This window comes from Chanodichthys erythropterus, chromosome 6 (genome assembly GCF_024489055.1).
Source record: "Chanodichthys erythropterus isolate Z2021 chromosome 6, ASM2448905v1, whole genome shotgun sequence".
Classification (NCBI taxonomy): Eukaryota; Metazoa; Chordata; class Actinopteri; order Cypriniformes; family Xenocyprididae; genus Chanodichthys; species Chanodichthys erythropterus.
In genome coordinates this window covers 1,827,151-1,849,793 of record NC_090226.1, presented here as the reverse complement: position 1 = coordinate 1,849,793, position 22,643 = coordinate 1,827,151, and the positions used below count along the sequence as shown (strand labels likewise).

Genomic DNA, 22,643 nt, shown 5'->3' with positions numbered 1-22,643 from the left:
GTTGATGTCTTTCTCTTTTCAGTCGAAAAGAAATTAAGGTTTTTGAGGAAAACATTCCAGGATTTTTCTCCTTATAGTGGACTTCAATGGCCTCCAAACGGTTGAAGGTCAAAATTACAGTTTCAGTGCAGCTTCAAAGAGCTCTACATGATACCAGACGAGGAATAAGGGTCTTATCTAGATCTTATCTATTCAAACTTTGACCTGTGGAGGGCAGTAATACACTTAATTTGTTTTCGACTGAAGAGAGAATGGATGACATGGGGGTGAGTAAATTATCAGGAAATTTTAATTTAAAAAGTGAACTAATCCTTTAATGCCTTAAAATAGATTGAATGTAATGCTACACCCTTACCTCATTTATTATACGCCGATCTATGAATATGATAATTAGCCCCGCCTCCACTCACTTGCACAAGCTCAGAGATCCACTCAGTCAACTTAAAAACACCACATAAACATATAAACAACATTAAAAACTTGATTTTCCCCACAGGGGGACTTTAAACATATTTTTGTCAGCTGGGGAGGGGCTCATTTTACACCTCATTAACATACTGTATCACAGACAGAGAAGGTTGTAATTGATTTCATGCATGCTTTCATATTCCACTGGTTTCCTCCGAGTCAGTAATGAGCCGCTGTGACATTCTGATCCATTAACAGCTGCTGATCGATACGGCTGAAGAGCGATGTGATCCATATCGATTCCTCAACCGGACACACAATTCCCAGCATTCAGTGCTAATGAATCTTCATGTTTTTGCAATACTTGTGAGGGCTAATATAGTGAAATATTATGGTAACTGACATTTTATGTGTCCTCACTAGTTAAAAATGCTCATAAATCAGCCAAATCATGTTTATTTATCTAATAACACGCACAGGTTATGAAGGTTAGGGCATAAATATAATCATCATAAGACACTGATATTTGGTTGCATGTTAGTTCTGATGTCAGGGATCCAATGTTTGCCATCACCCTAATTTTTATTTCAAAATTTAACATTAGTCTTTCTGACATTAAATTGACATTAAATTCACTTTTTTATGTAACATTTTTACACTTTTAGACAAAATTACTTTTCATTTATTTTGGTATGTCCAACTCAAACATTCACTTAAGTGACATTTAGAGATTTTATTGAGTGTAGAAAAAACAATGGAAGTCTATGAGATGAACAGTTTCTTCTGGACTGAATCTTTTATCACACAGCTTGTTCACCCACATGACCTCTGACCTCTGGACACACAAATGAAACGGGCGTCAGCAGCACTGCAGAACAAAAGCAGCCATACAAACAAACATCTGTTGTGTGAAACTTCACATTTCACACAGAATATCTACAGCACATGCCTGATCACATGTTGCACACACACACACACACACACACACACACACACACACACACACACACACACACACACACACACACACACACACACACACACACACACAAAATAATAGTCAAATCTGTGTGGAATGTGAAGTAATCCTGATTATAAACACATAAAAGCTGATATTTCTCACTTTCATTTAGTTTAAGTTGATGTACTAAAATAACTAAAACTGAAATAATAAATAAAAATATATAGACATATTTAAAAAACTAATACTAATTCCAAAAAAACATAATTAAAACGTAAATTAAAATAAAAACAAAATATAAAAATATTAATAAAAATATAATAGCATCGCAATCATACAAAAAATAAAAAATTAATAAATTCGACTTCAACCTCATGAATTATTCATGTATGAATATGAATAATTTAGAGGCTTGTTTCCGCCACCGAATAAAAAATATTTTTTCGCTTTAACGACTTTTTTTATCCCTCAATTCCGAGTTTCTATCTCATAATTCTGAGTTTTCACTCCATAATAATCCACGTTCATCATTACTGTATGATGATGAGGTAGTGAATGATGTATCCATCCACACATGGATACATGAACGAGCTGCGCGCGGCCGTGATAAAGCAACGAACGCGCAAGAGTGTAGCGGTGCTCGTGACGTCAGGCGCGTGCGATTATTTTGAACGGGGGTCAAGATGGCGGAGGAGAGCAGCTTAAAGCACCGGAATCACACCGGACAGAACTGCACAAGTAGCCGATATAACGAAGGTAAATCCGGCGGAAAACAGCGAGATTGTGTGCGCGTTTTAACGGGCAGTGCACGTTTAACTGCAGCGGAGCGCGAGCGTCGCGTTCTGGCCGTTTGGCGGGAGGCGCGTGCAGGCCAGCGATCGCGCTGCGGTAAAATCAATAATAATAGAATTAATTCATTCAGCATTAGAATTAAATAAACATCAGTAAAGAAAATACCTCAGTCGGAGTGAGATAACGGCGAATTAAATTTGACCGTCATAAATCGGTGAATGAAAAACACCTGAGGACTGATGCAGAGGATTTCACAACCGACTAAAGCATCGATTTGATTTGATTTGATTATTTTGAGTGTGTTTGTTATTGTTAAAGCTCTGTATGGGCGTTTATACTTTTAATAGTTCCTGTCAGTGCGAGTGTCAGTTTCAGTGGTTTGTGTTCATCAGGCCACACGGAAATATAGAAAATATATCAGAACACAAACAACTGGAGATTTCAGATATAAATCACAGGAATTCAGTAGAAAGATTGACATATAGAGATGCTTTCTGTTTGACAGGTTCGTGTTGTGTTTCTAGAGGGTTGTGTAAAGGTTATATGATGGTTTCTGTGGATCATATGTTGAATTATGTTTAGCTTACTATCATTTTGTAAAATTCAAAAGATCTTGAGTATTATATATATAATCTCATACATGCATGCATACATACATATGGTTCCTGTCCTTGATTCTGATTGGTCAATAGCTGTTTTATTCATGATAAAACACGACCGCTTCACCCAACGATTCTGTGTATCACTACACAACACCATTATCAACCACTCTTAGCAACGTAAACTAGAAGAGTATTGTGAGAAAGAGATCAATTGAGCGAGTTTATTACCTGCATTTTCCTTCAGATCAGTCCTATGTTAATAATAAAAAATCAGTTTAAATGTCCGCTGCAATATCTTGTCCTTTTAACAATTGAGGGGTTTTCCCATGACTGACAGCGCTAGTCAAAGCATTTGTCAGTTGCGTCTTGTTCCATGTTAACAACAATTCAGTCTTCAATATAAAATTCTTTGCTTCTGACTGACACACTCATAAAGACAATCTTTGCCTTTATCTAATGGCGTAATAACGTCTGTTGCTGTTCATAGTCAGAAACTATTTTTTCGGTGGAAGGAAGGCTTTTAGTGAAAGTTTACTTCATGAAAATTGCATTTATACATATTTTTGGCTTTAAAATTTGTATTGTGTGGTAACCGTTTTATAAAAGCAATAAGGTACTCGAGGCTAGTGCTGTATTGTGAATAAGTCACTGCTGAAGGGGTTACTCCGCTTTGTGCCGTGCCTAACAACGCTCTTCAGCTGTGACTTATTCACGATACAGCACAGCTTCGAGTACCTTATTGCAATACAAGTATTAATGTATTTTTTTATATATATATATATATATGTATGTGTGTGTGTGTATGATAGATTTTAATCTATTCTATAATTATCTCGATATCAAATCCTAAATCCCAAGAATCAATCTTTTAGTCTGTTGTTTTCAGTTGAAAAAAGCTTCATTAAACATTATTTTGTAGCGTTCCTACCATCCAATAATTGTAATAAGTTTTGTGCGTTGTAATTTTCTCAGCTTTCAAATTATGTCAGTTTTATTACAACAATAAAAATAGTTTTGGCGCTCTTTAACATGTCGTGACAGATTGCTGTAGCTCTTCAGTTCAAGTGGCATGTGAACCTATCATACTATTAGTTATAGCACCAAATAAACAAGAATGAGCATCAGAATGAATGTTGAAAGATACAATACAGCTTACTGAAATGAATCATGTCTCGTGTAATCGCTTAGTCAGTGTTTCAACCATCAATAAAACAGCGTAACGTTACATTTAACACACAAAAGGCCATAAACTTGATAGTTAGCCTGAAAAAATAAGTCTAGAGAGGTGCATTTTGATAAACATATGCACTATATTACATGTTCAGAAATGTGAAGATATTATTATAACTTTATTATTATAAAAATTGCCTTATGTGCAATTTTAAATGCTTCTATACAAATCAGTTGTTAATTTTAACCTTTAATATTATAGTAATGCACTGACAGGGTTCCTATATTTTGCCTGATATATATAATATATATAAATTTCCAAATAAATCAAATCAAACTGAATTAAGATCGAAATTGAAACGCAAGCTTGTTAGTCGAATTGTGAAATTTGTGTCAGTGCCCGGCCTTAGTATATAATCTAGCTGATTGTCAGGTGCTTCAACATCATGAGCTTTATCAATGCTTTCATTCATTTCTGTGAGTTTGAGTTTGTTGTGTGTGTTATTTGATTTGATCTGTATAATCTCCGCTCTGGTATTCTGCTTTTATAGTTAAGCTAGCATAGGTAGTCAGTACGGGTCATCGTGCTCTCAACGCTGCTGGACTCTTTCCATGTATGGAAATGTAGTTTTGTTCCACTGAGCTCTGACTGAAACGCTCTAACATTCACCCAGAATCCTCCAGCAAATCACTAGTGCTGTGGCTTTTATATTGTCTCATATCCGTGTTTCATTCATGAGGGTTTCCTTCTTTTACGCCTGAACTAATATCTCCCATATCTGAGCAATATTTCCTCTCACAGGGCTTCAGTGTTATGAGGGGATTTATTGGTTTTGTTTGCACATATTAGTGGCAACAGTAAGGCTGGTTTCTTTTGTATTTGTATTACTGTAATAAATAATTACACATTTTGTTTTTAGAAATATATATTTTATATGTGCTGAAAAAAATAAATGTTATGCTTTCTTTACAATAAAAAAAAGGTTTTTAAATTGCAAACAAAACCATAACCTCTCTTATTTCGCGGGAAAATTATGATTCAAAACACTAGTGGTTGGTTAGTAAATTGCAGCAAATTATTCCAAGATTTGGTGAGCGCAGCGCCATCCTTACTGTTTGAACCATGAATTTGTCTATTTTATTAATGTTCTAATATTTTTGTAAGTGATTTAGTCTTATTTAGCGATTTCTGAGAAACGTTGTTGAAAGTGGATCAGACGGTGCACCAAAACACACTCATAGCCAATCAGCAGTAAGGGGCGTGTCCACTCATTAGGGGGAGGTGCCTGTGCTGCATAGCGTGTTTGTGAATTTGGGGGTGGAGCTATCAGAATAGGGTATGATACTTTTGGGTAGAGGCATGTTTGTTGATATTTGAATTCAGAGAAACAGAGTTTCTCAGAAATTGCTTACTGTACCTTTAACAGCTTTTACTGTTTAGCACAATACTATCAAGGATCTTAATGTGCAGGTCATGTGGATTCAGCTAATAGAAGCACATATTTTATGTACGAGTATAAGATTACATGTTGAGTGTTTGTTCAGGGCGTTGGTGGGTTGTTTCTCTGTGTTTCTCCTCCGTGTACTACACGAGATGTTGCTTTAAATAACCTCACTGCCTCTGCGTTCATGCAGGAAAACACTCTTTATTAATGCGCTGATAATCTAGATGGATAACCAGAACAAAATGACTTGGGATGGAAACATTGATGTGACTCAAATACTAATGAAACTGTGTTGCATTTGTCTTTTCTGTCAATATATCTCATCAGCTGGATCAGTGTTTTTATGTCAAAGGTTCTGTTATTGGGAAGTTAAACTGGTTTTGGCCTGTTTACGTCTCTAGTTTTAGCCCTAGTTGTGTTTGTGGGTAACTTTAGACTGGCTGATGTGGGTCACTGCGTTTACTGCATTCATGTTTTTTTTTTGAGGTCAAACGCAGTGATCCAGTAATGGAGGAGGACCTCTGGGACATGAGAACATGTGATGCCTCAGTCTCCTCTCACACTCCTCCATGTTCTCTTGATCACTCAACTTAAGTGTGTGTGTTTATGGCTGTAAATAATGGATCTGACCGTCAGGTGTGAATCATCTGCTTCTGTTCTCACACTGATCAGTGATTTACAGTAGTGACGGTAGCGCTCCAGAGTCCAAACTTACATTTATAGGGCACTATAAAATCTGTTTTATTTTTTCACACATTCAGTTTTATTTTTTTCAAATTCCTTTTTTTCCGTTTTAATTTTTGTAGATCCTTTTTTTTTTTTTTTTTTTTTTTTTTTTGACCCCATTTTGATGGTTGAAAATTAAATTTTATTAATCAAAAAGCATGTCTAATTAATTGAAATCATGAAACTTAGACAATTTAACAACAATTTATTTTAAGTTTAACAAAAAATACATTCTTTAGGGTCCTATGAAATAAGTTTTTTTTCTCAAATTCCATTTTATTTTTTACCAAATTCTGTGTTTTCTGTTTTTAAGTTGTCTGAATTCCATTTTAATGGTTTAATTAAATTTTAATAATCAAAAAGCATGTCTAAAGCAAAAATTCATTTCTATTAAGTTTTGTTTTTTAAAGAAATTCTGTGTTGTGTATTTAAATTTTTCTGGCAATCAAATCAAGGCATAAAACATTAATTTATCTTTTAGTAATATGAAATTACATTTTTTTTGTCAAACAAAGTGCTGCACAAAAGAGCTGTTAAAGTTAAAACATGGAGGAAAAATGTATTATTTAAAATAAGTTTTATTTAATAATAATACTAACACTAATAATAATAAATTATTATTACATTGAGACCTAGCTAAATTCCACTGTACATGAGTAATATATTTCTGTCTCTATTTCTTCAAGTTAGGTATGTGCAACGATTAATCGCGATTAATTGTTTGCAAAATAAAAGTCTGTGTTTACATATTATATGTGTGTGTTCTGTGTATAATAATTATGTGTATATATAAATACACACACATGTATAAATTTAAGAAATGTATGCATGCTTAAATAAATATATATATATATATATTTTTTTATATATTACATAAAAATATTTTATATATAAATCAAAAAATGTTCTTAAATATATACATGTATGTGTATTTTTATATATACATAATTATTATACACAGAACACACACATATAATACGTAAACAGACTTTTATTTTGCAAACGATTAATCGTGATTAATCGTTGCACATCCCTACTTCAAGTTAAAACGAACCTTTATTTTGATGGGTTGCAGTGAAGACCGTTGAGTTTCTGTGTTTATGATATGATAAAAATCTCAAAATGGTAAAACGCTCATGAAGTGACTCTCAGAGCGGCTCTGGAAATGAAGTTCATGCATTCATGTCCTCATATAGTGAGGCGCCAGAGGCTGAAAACACCGCGAGTGTCACGTGTGCTTCAGTGTGGGAAATTAAACCGCGCGTCTGCGCCCATTCATTCACACAAAATATGCAGGATTCATGTTTAAATCATTTTTGCGGTTTAGCATTCACAGACACTACTAGTCTATATCGCGACATAGTGTACTAACCTAATTTTTATTTATTCATCAAATTTAACAAATTCAGCGTTATACATTAAATTCCATTTTTATGACTGGATTCTTCTACATCTCGGAAATCATAGGACCCTATTTGTCCATTGGGCTGCAACGTTTTACACACGTTAATGACAACAAAACCTGGTTTGGAAAGGGTTAATCGGTCTAATTAAGTGATTATTGGTACTTCCTATAACCGTGCTTGAGCTGTTTTTTAGAGGAATCGGATGACAAATACTCGGGAAATCAGTTCTCATGTCCATGCATGATTGTTTTCTGTGTGCAGGTGTGTCTGGGGTGGAGGATGTCCAGCGGAAGATGAGCTCTGATGATTTGGACGAGGAACCGTTGCTGGACGAGGTGGAGGCGTACGGGCCGATCCAGATCGTAATTGCAGATGAGGATAATCATGAGTTTTCTCTGGACGAAGAGGCGCTGGAGCGACTCCTCCTGCAGGAGCACGTGCGAGATCTTAACGTGGTGGTGGTGTCCGTGGCGGGCGCCTTCCGCAAGGGCAAATCCTTCCTGCTGGACTTCATGCTCAGATACATGTACAACCAGGTGAGAATCGCCACCGGGATCATGAAACTGCAACAGACTTGCATATGAAGAACGGTAACCTTCACTTTTGTGTGTGTTTTGGTCCAGATTCATTAGTGTTGGATTCTTCACACATTGTGAACGTTCATACAGCAGCTCTTGTGACGCTGCCGATCTGCTTTAATCCATTACAGCCGCTTTACTGTGAAACACTAATGTTTTGTGTTTGTCTGAAAGAGTCTTTTGTTGAGTGTTATTCAGTTTGTTTTGAAGATTAGACTGACCTCTCACTCTGAACATACAGGGCACAGGTGTCTCATGACTGGAGCAGTTCAGAAAACTGCTGAAAAAGTCTGACATCAGGTGGCTTCGGGTCTGCTGTGATATGAAGGTCCTGTGGATCTGAACATGTCTGTGTGTCTGTGTCTGTCAGAGCTCAGATTTCTGGCTGGGTGGGAATGAAGAGCCGCTGACGGGCTTCACCTGGCGGGGCGGCTGTGAGCGGGAGACGACGGGCATTCAGGCCTGGAGTGAGGTGTTTGTGGTGGAGAAACCGGATGGCAGCAAGGTAAAAATCAGCCCACATCACAGCGTTCACTACAAAACAACAACTGTAGTCCAAATACCCACACTTGCGGTCTTGGCCACTTGAAAGCTTGTTTACGTGACAGGAAGTAAGTGCGCAAGACTGTCCCATGTCTTAAAAATGACCATGTGCATTGCCCTTGATGCACACCAAACCCACACTACCTTCAATACCGCTTCTGAACGGTATTCGAGGCTAAGTGTATCCCATCATGCATCATGTTCGGGAACTCGCATGTCCCGAAATTGCTTGCTGTCTTCACGTCCACATGAACACTTGGGCCAAATACAGGAAATACGTCATGTAAGTAGACAAGTGGTCAAGTGCAAAGACAGCAAGTGTGGGTATTTGGACTAGGCTTTTGTCACCCGTCTTCTCAGTAGGGCTGCCCCTGACTAAAGATTTTTCTAGTTGACTAGTAGTCGTTCATTTAAACCATTTGTCAATTAATTGCATGTTTATAGAACTTTAAAGAACTTTATAGAACCTTTTATTGTGTCGTGTCTGGTTAGGTTTGTTTTCTTTGTTACAAAAGCACAACGTTATTGTGAGTTTACACAAATAAAAGTAGACCCTTAAAAGTTTTGAATGATGTTTCAATCTTATCTGTATGACCAAAAATGACAGGGTATTTTAAAGGTGCCCTAGAATTAAAAATCAAATTTATCTCGCCATAGTTGAATAACAAGAGTTCAGTTCATGGAAATGACATACAGTGAGTCTCAAACTCCATTGTTTCCTCCTTATATAAATCTCATTTGTTTAAAAGACCTAATATGTACGATTAATATGTACGCCCCCAATATTTGCATATGCCAGCCCATGTTCAAGGCATTAGACAAGGGCAGGACGTCTGGATCTGTGCACAGCTGAATCATCAGACTAGGTAAGCAAGCAAGAACAACAGCGAAAAATGGCAGATGGAGCGATAATAACTGACATGATCCATGATATCATGATATTTTAGTGATATTTGTAAATTGCCTTTCGTTAGCATGTTGCTAATGTACTGTTAAATGTGGTTAAAGTTACCATCATACCTTACTGTATTCACGGAGATAAGAGCCGTCGCTATTTTCATTATTAAACACTTGCAGTCTGTATAATTCATAAACACAACTTCATTCTTTATAAATCTCTCCAACAGTGTAGCATTAGCCGTTAGCCACGGAGCATAGCCTCAAACTCATTCAGAATCAAATGTAAACATCCAAAATAAATACTATACTTAAGCGATTAGACATGATGCATGACGAACACTTTGTAAAGATCCATTTTGAGGGTTATATTAGCTTTGTGAACTTTAAGCACTGTTTAAGGCAAGCGCGAGCTCTTGGGGCGTGGAGCACAAGCATTTAAAGGGGCCGCAGCCTAAATCGGCTCATATTTAATGATGCCCCAAAATATGCAGTTAAAAAAAATAATTAAAAAAAATCTTGAGCTGAAACTTCACAGACACATTCAGGGGACACCTTAGATTTATATTACATCATTTAAAAAGACGTTCTACGGCACCTTTTAAGTTGTTTCCGCTGTTATCAGGAAAAATGCAAGTGATCGCGCCGGCGCCTCCATGTCTTGCAGTAAAGCACCCTAATACTTCACCTTCCTCACTCTGCATGAACACTTGATATGTGCATAATAATAGTAGCGCACATTTATGTTCGGCCATGTAAAGTCGCCACTACTTGTATGTTTCAAATGATAAGCCATATATGAGGTTGATAGATGATAGGCGAACGTTTGGATTTCCTGCCCGACATACTGTAATTATCACAAGGAACCGCCACTTTTTTTTTTCCTGTGACTAACCAACTAATCAAATTTTGGACTAATGTTTACTCAACTCAGTCCTAGTTCTCATAAAGCTCAAATAAATCACTGAACAACCTTTTTCATCAGCCAAAAAACATGGAAGTTGCATCTTTTCTTCCCTATTGTGCCGTATATCCGAGTGAAACGGCTTCTGGAACAAGAACAAATGCTTGATTTGTCTGTGGGGAATTGATTGATTGATTGTGGTTCGGTTTGGTGGATCTCATGTGAGTGACAGGTTGCCCCGCCCTCTTCATCAGAGAAGAGATGCTGCAAGAGGAAGTTATTCTGATTAAAAATTGAGGAACATGATTTTACAAAATAATGATGTGCGCAGATAATCTAAACCTCCCGTTAGTTATGAAGTGATTCTCACTCGTGTTGTGTTTGTGTGTGAGATCAGGCGTGTTCTGGCTCAGTAACCCGTGACCATCTGTGTGTCCGCAGGTGGCAGTGCTGCTCCTGGACACGCAGGGAGCGTTTGACAGTCAGTCCACCATCAAAGACTGCGCCACCCTGTTTGCCCTCAGCACCATGACCAGCTCCGTACAGGTACGACACATGTCACATGTGCGTCTGGGAGAGATCATGTGGCCAGAATATTGTGTCCTGATGCTTCTGTTTCTATGTACAGGTCTATAATTTGTCCCAAAACGTTCAAGAAGACGATCTGCAGCATCTTCAGGTGAGACGCACTGTTCAGTCCTGATCCGTGAGTGTTTACAGGTTGAGTCAGGCTTGAGAACGGCTGAATGTCGTTGTGTTGAGTGACACATCAAATAAAAGTGCCCAACCTGGTTTATTCTTCACATGTAACGTCTTGAAATTATCAGCAGTGGATTATTTTAACATTTAAGTTGTCATGTGGCCATACATGTTACATGGAAAAACTACTAATAATAATCAGTATATGATATTTTCACTTCCTATCTGTGCTGTTGTTTCATTCTTGGTCTAGGTTCAAGTGTCAGATGGATGTCTTTGGCATCTTTTCTTTTTAAAGGTGTCTTTACGAGAATAGATGCTTTGTTGAATTAAAAGGTTGCACTTTAAAAACCTTTAAAGGCCTGCTGTGATTTAGATGCTCTGCAGAAATATGTAAATAGATGTGACAGATGTACTTCACATTATCAAAACAAGATCTTTAGCATTTCAAACCTGTCTCAGCCTGTTAAATGTCACACTTGGCGTGCTTCTTTAATTGCCTATGACATATTTAAGTAAGCATCATAAATTATCATTTGAAAGCTTAACCACTGAGTTCATCCTGTGAAAAGCGTTTTGAAACAATACTTTAGCAACTCTTTTTTTTTTTTTTGTGATATCAACTTCACGACTCAGTTGACGTTGATTTAAGCATGTTCAGAGTCCAAATTATTTTATAAAATGTATATTTTGCGTAAAATAAAAAGGTAATTTGCTTCACAGTAAACGTCTATAACTTTACACATTCAAGTGCTTTCACTTCTGCAATAATCTGCTGAGTGTCTTCTTTAAAAAGACGTTTAGATTTCAAAGCATTCATGAATTACAATCATTTAAGTTCAGATCTATAATAAAAAATGGGGGTGGACAGTTAACAGGTGAAGTTGATGTCGTCATGTTACTGCATTACAAACGGTTATTATAATGTTTGTTTTTGCTTTTTCATCTTGTTTTTCAGCTCTTCACAGAGTACGGCAGACTGGCCATGGAGGAGATCTACCTGAAACCCTTCCAGGTACGGCGTGTTTAACGGACCGTAAACACACTTGAGTGTGTGTGTGTGATACTTCAGTAACAATGCATGTCTTTGTTTGTCCACAGTCCCTCATGTTTCTCATCCGAGACTGGAGTTACCCGTACGAACACGCTTACGGTCTGGATGGGGGAAATGAGTTTCTGGAGAAGAGACTGCAGGTGGGTGATACATGATACTGTAGGAAACTGGTTCTCAACCGTCACCATGATTTTTGCCAAGACATGTTGCATATTATGAACAACATTCCTGTCTGTAAATTAAGGGCTAACCCATAACCATGATAGGTGAGGAAAAAGAAAGGTGAATAACATCGATATAGAAGCACCTAACCCTGGTTATAAGCCTAAACTTGACATAAACTGTAAACTTGACCCTCAAATCTGATTGGTTGGTCCGGGAATATGTACTTGATGAAATCACGTTCACCGGTTCTCGACCAGGGGGCCTTAAGATGACTTATTATTATTATTATTATTATTATTATTATTATTATTAAAAAGACAAAACACTCATGAAAATAAACTAAAACAGTGAATATTAAGATATTTCTTATTATTTCAGGGGAGGCTTAAGGTCAGAAAGGTTGAAATCCACTGCTTTGAGTTATTTAAAGGGATAAATTATTATTAGTACATTATATTATATAATATAATATTATTATTATTATTATTATTATTATTATTATTATTTATTATTTTTTTATTTATTTATTTTTTTTTTTTTGAAGAACATACAGTTCTGGAGTATATAACTTGTGGAATCACAAAAAAAAAATGAATTTAATATATTAATAATTTACCATGTTAATAAATAAAGTTAATAAGTTTTAAAAACAAGCAGCTTTGTTATAATTACATAATAACCTATAAAAATCTATTTTCCATCAATAGCTAAATGTTTTTATCGAAGAATATACAGTTCTGAAACTATTTTATTTCAGTTTTCATTTTAGTTTTATTAATATTTTGAATTTAGGTTTTATTTTTATATTTTTAGTTTTATTTTGTTAATGTTAATTTTAGTTTACATTTTAGTAATTGCATCATGCACTTTTGTTTATTTATTTATTTATTTTTTTAAATGACTATCATTTTTATTTTGGTTTTAGTTATTTAGTTATTTATTTATGTTGAATAATTTCATAGCATCAACTTAAACTTAATGAAAATTAGAAATCTTTCCTTGGCAGTAAACTGAAATAAGTTTACATTTTTCAATTAATTAATATTTATCTTTTTATTTTATTTCAGCTTTATTTCAACTAACAGAAATGTTTTTAGTAGTTTTAGTTGACGATAATAACTTCACAAAATTAATTTAATATTTTTAATAAACCATGTTAAAGAATTGAATATATCATTATATTCAGTTGTAATTGTTGTGCAGTGATAATTGCTAGAGTCAGAAAGGTTGAGAACTGCTGACGTAGAGCGTCTCGATCACATGTGCTGAATTATTCTGTGATTCTCAGGTGAAACAGAATCAACATGAAGAACTTCAGAACGTCAGGAAGCACATCCACTCCTGCTTCTCCAACATCAACTGCTTCCTCCTGCCGCACCCCGGACTCAAAGTGGCCACCAACCCTCACTTTGACGGACGGTTACGAGGTGAGAGCTCAGCACCCCCTGCGGGACACTTGCAGTTCACACACAATTAAATTTAGATGTGAGTGAAACGCTTGCGCTGTCAAGCCCTGATTTATGAGGAAATGGTGTTTCTTGACCTTTGATGCATGGAAACCTATTGTAGGAATCTCCAAAGCAACATTAGGAACCTTTTTTAAGGGAAATTTTTAGCAAACAAAGTGCTGCACAAGAGTTTTAATGCATCTGTGTGTGTGTAGATATTGATGACGAGTTCAAGAGAGAGCTGGTGAATCTGGTGCCGCTGCTGTTGGCTCCGAAGAACCTGATGGAGAAGGAGATCAGCGGCTCCAAAGTCACGTGTCGAGATCTCCTACAGTATTTCAAAGTAAGAGCGGTATCCACCCGGTCTCCTTTGTTCAGATGTCTGCTGGGATTGACCCGTGTGTTTTTCTGTCGCAGGCCTACATGAAGATCTATCAGGGCGAAGAGCTGCCGCACCCCAAGTCCATGTTACAGGTACACACGTGTAGAAAATACTGCTTTGACCCAATTCTAAGGCTTATTGCATGAATCATTCATAGAGAAGTTCAATCCCAGAATGCATTGTGATGAGCTCTCTTAAATCATCTAATATTTCCATCTCACTGAGTTTTCTTTTAATGTTTTCTGTGTGTTGTTGTCCTCCGGCTCACTCAATTCAGTTTGATCAGTTATTTAAGGTCATAAAAATATCTTAAATAATATAACAAAAGGCTTAATTCTCATTTTAAGATGTTTTAAATTTAGAGACAGAAAAACATGAATCACAACACATTCTTATGTGATCAAAAACACTAAACATTTCTTACATTTTCTCACAGTTTTTTATTGTTGCATAATTTATCAATTTATTTTTGTGCATTTATTTTATTTATTTATTTTAATGTTCTATTTTATTTATTGTTTATTTTTATTTGTTTTGAATATTTTCCCCCATTAAACTTTTTAAGGGAAATGTCAAAAGCACTAAACATTAATTTTCGTAGTTTTTTCTTTTTTATATATATATATATATATCAATTCATTTGTTTATTTTTTAAATGTTACTATTTTTGACTTACTGTTTTTTTTTTATTTCCTTTAAACCGTTTTCACTAAACATTTTAAAATTCAGTTCTTTTCTTTACTGTTATATTATATATATACCAGTTTATTTTTGTGTATTAGTTATTTATTTTATATATATATATATATATATATATATATATATAATATATATATATATAACTAATACACAAAAATAAACTGGTATATATAAATATATATACACTTATTGCTTATTTTTTATTTATTTTCAATATTTCCCCTTATGGCAAATGCCAAAAGCATTAAACATTTGAAAAATTTCTCATAGCTATTTCTTCTGTTTATATTATATATTTTATCAATTTATTTTTGTGTATTTTAGTTATTTATTTTTAATGTATTATTCTATTCTATTTTATTTATTGTTTTTTTTATTATTTTTTAAATTTTTCACTAAACATTTTACAATTCAGTTCAGTCAATTCAGTTATTTTTTTTGTTATATTATATATTTTATATATTTTATCAATTTTAATTTTGTGCATTTATTATTTTCTTGCTTATGTTTTATTTATTTTGAATATTTCCCCCCTAAATAACCCTATTTTATTTGTTTTATAATGTTATATCAATTGATTTGTTTATTTTATTTGTAATTTATTTTAAATTTATTATTCTATTTATATATATATTTTTTTTTTTTTTTTATTAGCATGTGTTGTGTGATCCTCATGTGAATGATCTGGTTTTGATCATGTGACGCAGGCAACTGCTGAAGCCAATAATCTGGCAGCCGTAGCAGGAGCGAAAGACACGTACAACAAGAGCATGGAGCAGGTACGTCACACACAAACACGCGATCACATGACCTCAGCCTGCTGCTCCTCATGCCCGTGACGCCTGTTCGTTTCTCACGTGCAGGTGTGTGGAGGAGACAAACCCTACATCGCGCCGGCCGATCTGGAGCGCAGCCACAACGAGCTGAAGGTGACCTGCGTGCGTCAGTTCCGCGCGGTGAAGAAGATGGGCGGAGAGGAGTTCTGCCGCCGCTATCAGGAGCAGCTGGAGCAGGAGCTCGACGAGGCCTACGCAAACTTTGTCAAACACAACGACGGAAAGAACATTTTCTTCGCGGCGCGCACGCCCGCCACGCTCTTCGCCGTGATGTTCATCATGTACGTGGTGTCTGTGGTGACGGGCTTTGTGGGAATAAACTCTGTGGCGACGATGTGTAACATGATGATGGGCGTAGCGCTGGTGTCGCTGTGCACCTGGGCGTACGTCAAATACTCAGGCGAGTTCAGAGAGGTGGGCAGCTTCATCGACCAAGTGGCGGAAACCCTGTGGGAACAGGTGCGTATCACACTTCCTCCTCTGCACCTGTGCTTTCCTGCGTCTGATCCAAACGCTTCCCCAACTGCTGATTTGTGCCTTTCCTTCCTGTCTGTCTGTATTGCATCACAAGGTGGTTTTTCTCCTTGTCTTATTTATAGGACTCTTATTCTGCAGTTTCCCCTCTTCCCCTCTTTTGTAACGCTTGTCCAGGTGTACTAAAGACTCGTGTTTTATGACCTTTGTGTATTTTATGATCATGTCAGATTAAGGTGAAATTAGAAGTGCTTAGCATTTAGATTTTATTTTGAACTCCCCTGAAAAAAACTTTCTAAAGCAGGTGTCAAAATCTATTTTCAGATATTGTTTCTGTTTTATTGTATATATTTTTATTTTTATTGTTTAATTTTTTCTATTGTATATCAATTTTATTTCATGTGTTTATTATTTCAGTTTTATTATTTATATTTTGGTTTTATATTAATTTTATAGTAAACAATATAGTAAAAGAGGCAGGTGTCACAAGCACTAACAATTTGTTAAAATATTTTTTTCTTATTGTTTCTGTTATATATTTTATCAATTTATTTTTGTGAATTTTTAATTTATTATTCTATTTCTATTTTTATTGTTTAAATTATTTATTTGGAATATTTTCCCCAGTAAACTCTTTATTATATTATGTTTTATTAATTAATTTATTAATTTATTTATTTATTTTACATTTTTATTAATGATTTAATTTATTATTCCCTAGTAAACTTTCTAAGGCAAGTGTCAAATACTACTTTTTTTTTTATTATTATTTTCACATAGTATTTTTATATATATATATATATATATATATATATATATATATATATATATATATATATATATATATATATATAATATTACACTTTATTTAAATAAAAATGTATACATTTTTATATATAAATTAAAAATATATTGATATATAAAAAGTGTATATATATACACTTTTTTAAAACTTTATTTAAATATATTTAAAACATATATATATATATATATATATATATATATATATATATATATATATATATGTTTTAAATATATTTAAATAAAGTTTTAAAAAAGTGTATATATATATATATATATATACACTTTTTAATACATTTATTTACATTTATATTTAATAAATATACATGCATATATTTAATTTTGTAAATGTATAAATTTATATACATTTTTATTAAAAAAAAATATATATATATATATATATATATATATAATATAATATTTTTTTTTTTTTTACTTTATGTATAATATATATTTTTTTATTTATAAATTATTTATTTGGAATATTTTCCCCAGTAAACTCTTTATTATATTATGTTTTATTAACCCTTGTGCATCCTTATGGACATTTTTGTCCATTTCAGTTTTGTTTTTTGTTATAAGTGTGCCTTTGTTAATGCCAACTACATGAATTTTGCCTCAGGTGTTTATTTTTATTGGAATTTTAATATTTTACCCTCATTTCCTTCAAAAAATCAATTTTACCCTCTGTACAAAAAATACTCACACTTAGGACCTTAAGGACAAAAATGTCCACATTGAAACCCATTAAAACTGCAATTTTTTAACCCAGGGCCATTTGACTATAAAATGATACAATATTTGCAAATAGGCATTCATTCTATCGGCAAGGCTTCAAATTTTACATTTTTACCATTTTTTACTAGATTGTGCCATATTTTCAAATTTGGCATATAAAAGAAATACTCGCTTTATTTGAGCTTTCTGCTTATGCATATTATAGTCTATGATAAAGTCAATTTGAAAAATAATGCAGCTATAATTGTGTGGGTATACTGGTAAGGATGTCAGAGTGTAGTTTGCAGGTGTTTATTGAAAATTTAATTTGTGTAATTAGTTTGAAAGAAATTATATCATACTGGCAATCAAAAATCCCACTCCTTGTATGAGTCACACCCTTGGCAGGGTCATAGGGTCATGTGAAAACTATGAAAAAGGTCAAAGAAGGCTTTAAGGTTCTTCTTTTTGACCAAACACGCATCTTAACCCTTGATTGCACTTTTTCATTTGTTATTGTTTTTGTACGGAGATAAAAGTTACGCTTGAATTTGAAGTAGACGTTCAGAAGCCCCTAAACACATTATTTTAGTTTTCACCACAAGAAAATACTGATTTTTTAGTCTGGTAGATTTTATACAAAGTTTGAGTTCACACAGGTATCCTAACAGCCAAACCTATACATATGTGGTGCTTGAGTGGTTGATCATTTCATTGTTTGAAGAGACGTTACTCAGCAGAGGAAGCTCTGAAACTAGTGCTGCCCACTGACACTGAGCACACAGGTGCATTAGAAGCTGAGGATGTAAAGAAACCGATTTGTAAAGTGTTAAAATTCTGAAAATGAATAAATATTTGGTATCTATGGATAGAACAGATGCTGGTTAAAAAATTGACATCACTGAAAGTGGAAAAAATAGTAATAAATCATATTTCTGTGACAGTTTTTTGGCATGGACATTTTTGTCCATTTTTAACCTAAGTGTTAGTTTTTTTAAAAAATTGACACTACATAAAAAATATAAATGCCTCAAAATTGATGTTGTTGTTCTTCATTGACCCACCCAAGAATCTAATAAGCAAAGAAAAAAAATTCTGCTTAGCATTTAGTTTATGAAAATTAACTATTTTAAATTTTTTCATAAAAAACACCTATGGCATTATGTAAACAAACCAGCATTTAAAGGGTTAAAGTTCTTAAAATTAATGAATGTTTGGTATCTATGGATAGAACAGATGCTGGTTAAAAAATTGACATCAGTGAAAGTGGAAAAAAAATATTAATAAATCATATTTCTATGACAGGTTAAAAATGGACAAAAATGTCCATGCCAAAAAACTAAGTGTAACTTTTTTTTTTTTTTTTTTAATGCACAAGGGTTAATTTATTTTACTTATTTATTTATTTATTTTTACATTTTTATTAATGATTTAATTTTATTATTCCCTAGTAAACTTTCTAAGGCAGGTGTCAAATAATATTTTTTTTTTTTGTTTTTTTTTTTTTTTTTTAGACAAAAAATATTATAATAATTTTATTTATAATATTTTATTTACTTATTTGACCAAACGACTATAGATTAGGAATATTTCCCATCATATCAGTCCCCAGAACCAGACAATAGCTCCACCTCATAATGATTTAGACACTTTGATACTGTAGATTTCATGTTTCATTTACACTGAAGAGCTTCATCACCAGCCGCATGTTTGATTTCCTTCATGAAAAGCCTTTTTAAAGCTCTCAGAATGTCCTGCCTCATGTCATTATCTCCTCTTAAAGTTAAGAGAAATGAGTTTAAGCAAACACCTGTCAGCGAATGTAGTGTGTCTCTGTAACGTCTCGCTCTCTTCTCACCTCACGCTCGCACAGAGGACGCCGAGGAAGGTGAGACGTGACCTCTGCCCTCTAGTGGCCTCTGACCTCTTCATTCAAATCACACACGTGTGTGCGCGGTACTAACACTCATCCCTCGTTTTAGGTCTTTTCCAAACTTTTTGAAGTTGCCAGGAGCAAAGTGACGCTGGGCGCCCTGATGCCGACACAGCGACAGAGACTGTCATCGAACAACAACGTCAAGAAGAGGAACTAGCCGTTTTAGCAGTGTCACGCTCCAGCTGAAGAAACCAAGTGCGCCGTGAACGCAGGTCGGCACGTTCACCCTCTTCTGTCCGACTCGGACGGAGGATTCTGGGGGTTTCACGGGGGTTTCCTCTTTCTCATGTCATTCCCATGCTGTCCGTCTCGTCTGTCCCGTATGTGTTCATGGAGAAGCGTTCGGCCTCCATCAGTCCTCCGGAAGACCTTGAGCAGTGTTACCGGTAGAGGACCTAGTTGAGAACGCTGAACTGTACCAATGATTTCTGTCTCTCTGCTGTACAGATGAACTTCCTCGGCTTCGATCATTCCATCCAGATGTGTTTTCCTGTACAGATTAGGTTTTAAACTGGTCACGTGTAGGGCATGTTGTATGAGATCTGTGTGTAACTCCAGGATTTCTGCACTCTTCTTTTGTAGCAGGACAAATGATGGTTTCATGTTTATCTGCAGGAATGCTTCTGTGATTCGTGTCCATGTTGGAGAGAAACACACACACACACACACACGCTTAGTTTTATACAATCTTCATTCATGTCATCTGCCTTGAGCATTATGATTCTGGAATGTTTCATTCTTTTTCATTTATAATTGTTTCTTTAATTTATTTTTCAATTTGATTAAAATGAATCACTGTATATTTGTGTGGATTGTGTTTGTTTGTTCATGAGTGACTTGAGGGCGGTGTAAATGTTTTAATAAACTGGACCCTTTATTTTTTATTTTTTTGAGGAAGATATCAGATTATTTCAATTATAAATCTATTATCTAAATTTGTTTTTAAGTTACATTTATTTTTTTCTACTCACTAGACTATAGTAATGTGCTTTTAAAGGGATTGTTCAACCCAAAAATGAAAATTCTGTCATTTACTCAAGATGTCATTACAAACCTGCATGACTTTTGTTCAACTTCAAAACACAAATGATATTTTTGATGAAATCTGACAGATTTCTGTCTCTCCATTGACTGCTATGTGACCACTTTGCCACTTCAAAAAGGTCATAAAGAGATCGTAAACCTAATCCATATGAATCTAGCGGTTTAGTGCAAATTTTTTGAAGAGACTATCGCTTTATATGATGAGCTGATTGAATTTAGGCTTAATTTGTGTTCCAAAGATGAACAAAAATCATTTGGAACGACATGAGTAACTTTTTTTTTTTTTTCATTTTTGGATGAACTATTCCTTAATTTATTTTTTTTGCTGCTTGACTTTTTTTTTGCTGTTTTGAATTGGAAATATGTGAGTAATTATTTGCATGAATAATTTAATTCATAAATGAATTTGACGGGACACTTGCTGACATTAAGTTATGATATTATTTTGGTATTATCTCTGAATGTCCAGTTTAAGTGTTTTAAAAATGTTTTGTTTTTCTTGGTTGATGAGAGATGATATTTATTCAAACCCAATGTTGCATATGTGGACCACATTTACTGCAAATTCATATATATATATATATATATATATATATTATTATTATATAACAGGCAGAAATGCTCTGGAAATCAAAGAGAATGTGTAGATTTTAATTAAAACAACAAACAGATAACATCAATGGAATACGATATAACTTTTTCAAAATTAACAGTATTTAAATAATGAATAATTCTTCTCCCAAATGTATTTTTGTCTTGCCTGATTCATTATGGTAAGCTTATTACAAGCGTTTATATTTTTGAACTGTCGGGATGGTTTTGGCGGGAAATTGCATTGTGCATGTCTGGTCATATCCTTAGAGAAAAGTTGATCCGGCTGCTTTGAGCGTGTGGCAGGTTAGTGGTCTCAACGAGCGAGAAAGGTTGACGTGGAGTCGCTAAGTCTCTGGGGAATCACCCGTTTTAAACAAACAGAAGAGAATCTGCTGGCAAAAAGCAAACGTGACAGAGCTTGTAATAAAACAAGAATCAACATCAACTTGTCTTTTTGGAGATGTGAGAACTGAGGGATCTGAAATGTTAAAGCGAGGCAGATATGATGGTGTTTTTATTACTCAACAGGTGAGTAAGGTGTTTTTTTGAACAGATACATTGCCATATTTATCTCTCTAACAGACTTCACTGTAAAGCATTGTCTATAGTGAAGCTCATTTCATTGTAGTTGTCTTTTATGTCTATTAATGGGTGAAGCTACAGCAACATCTTCAGCTCGTCAGCTTGAGATCCTTTCCATCTAAACTGCTTACATCTCTTAAGTCTAGTAGTGAATGTTTTATGAGCAGAAGGATAATCATATTCATCCACACAGAGCTGAAGCACAACCAATACAATGTTCTTCCGCAAAATGCTAGAGCCAAAAGTTACATTACATTGTCAATAATCAGTTGAGTGCACAAAAAAAAAGTCACAAATGATAGATTACATTAATATGACTATAATAAACATAAGTTCACTCGGAAAGAATGATCACTTAAAATCTTTCACACTTAGAGGTTACATAATAAAAGTCACTAGATGCCACAGACCCCCAAATATAATATTTTAAAAACTCCCAATTTATACACTGAAAAATAAATTTTGTAAATCTAAAATTAGTTTCTATTAAGTTGCATTACATTGTTTTCTACTCACTATAGTAATGTACTTTAGTAAACGTTATTGAATTTTAATATTTTTATATTTATTTTAACCTAATAGTTTTATAAATATTTTTTTATTTTACACACAATCATAGTATAATCACATTTATACTTATTTATTTTTAAAACTCCTGGTCTAAATAGGTTTCCTCTTTTAATTAATGTGGCCAGAAGAGGACGCTGTCACACCAAGTGCTAAACTATATTAGCCTAACCATTGTTTATGCTGCCCTTTCCCCGCTAACCACACAATCCA

At 34.3% G+C, this 22,643-nt stretch overlaps 1 protein-coding gene across 2 annotated transcripts; it reads left to right on the top strand.

The window, feature by feature from the left end:
* The first annotated feature begins 1,999 nt into the window (after window positions 1-1,999).
* zgc:158270 (uncharacterized protein LOC791213 homolog) lies at window positions 2,000-20,508 on the top strand. 2 transcript variants are annotated; one of them, XM_067387688.1, is made up of 13 exons: window positions 2,000-2,125; window positions 7,772-8,046; window positions 8,459-8,593; window positions 10,874-10,978; window positions 11,061-11,111; window positions 12,090-12,146; window positions 12,233-12,325; window positions 13,639-13,777; window positions 14,014-14,141; window positions 14,216-14,272; window positions 15,587-15,658; window positions 15,743-16,174; window positions 19,690-20,508. In XM_067387688.1, exons 1-13 carry the CDS (start codon window positions 2,053-2,055, stop codon window positions 19,798-19,800), a joined length of 1,728 nt encoding a protein of 575 aa, XP_067243789.1. In that variant the 5' UTR covers window positions 2,000-2,052; the 3' UTR covers window positions 19,801-20,508. The 2 variants fall into 2 exon arrangements, with proteins under 2 accessions (XP_067243789.1, XP_067243788.1); XM_067387687.1 differs by lacking the exon at window positions 19,690-20,508 and having other exon boundaries at window positions 15,743-16,806.
* The last annotated feature ends 2,135 nt before the right edge of the window (window positions 20,509-22,643 follow it).

Excerpts from the sequence above, each read along its gene's own strand:
- zgc:158270 (XM_067387687.1), top strand. The coding sequence starts at position 2,053 with ATGGCGGAGGAGAGCAGCTTAAAGCACCGGAATCACACCGGACAGAAC. Across the intron at positions 14,142-14,215 it reads ATCTCCTACAGTATTTCAAA|GCCTACATGAAGATCTATCA; the intron begins GTAAGAGCGGTA and ends TTTCTGTCGCAG. Across the intron at positions 14,273-15,586 it reads ACCCCAAGTCCATGTTACAG|GCAACTGCTGAAGCCAATAA; the intron begins GTACACACGTGT and ends CATGTGACGCAG.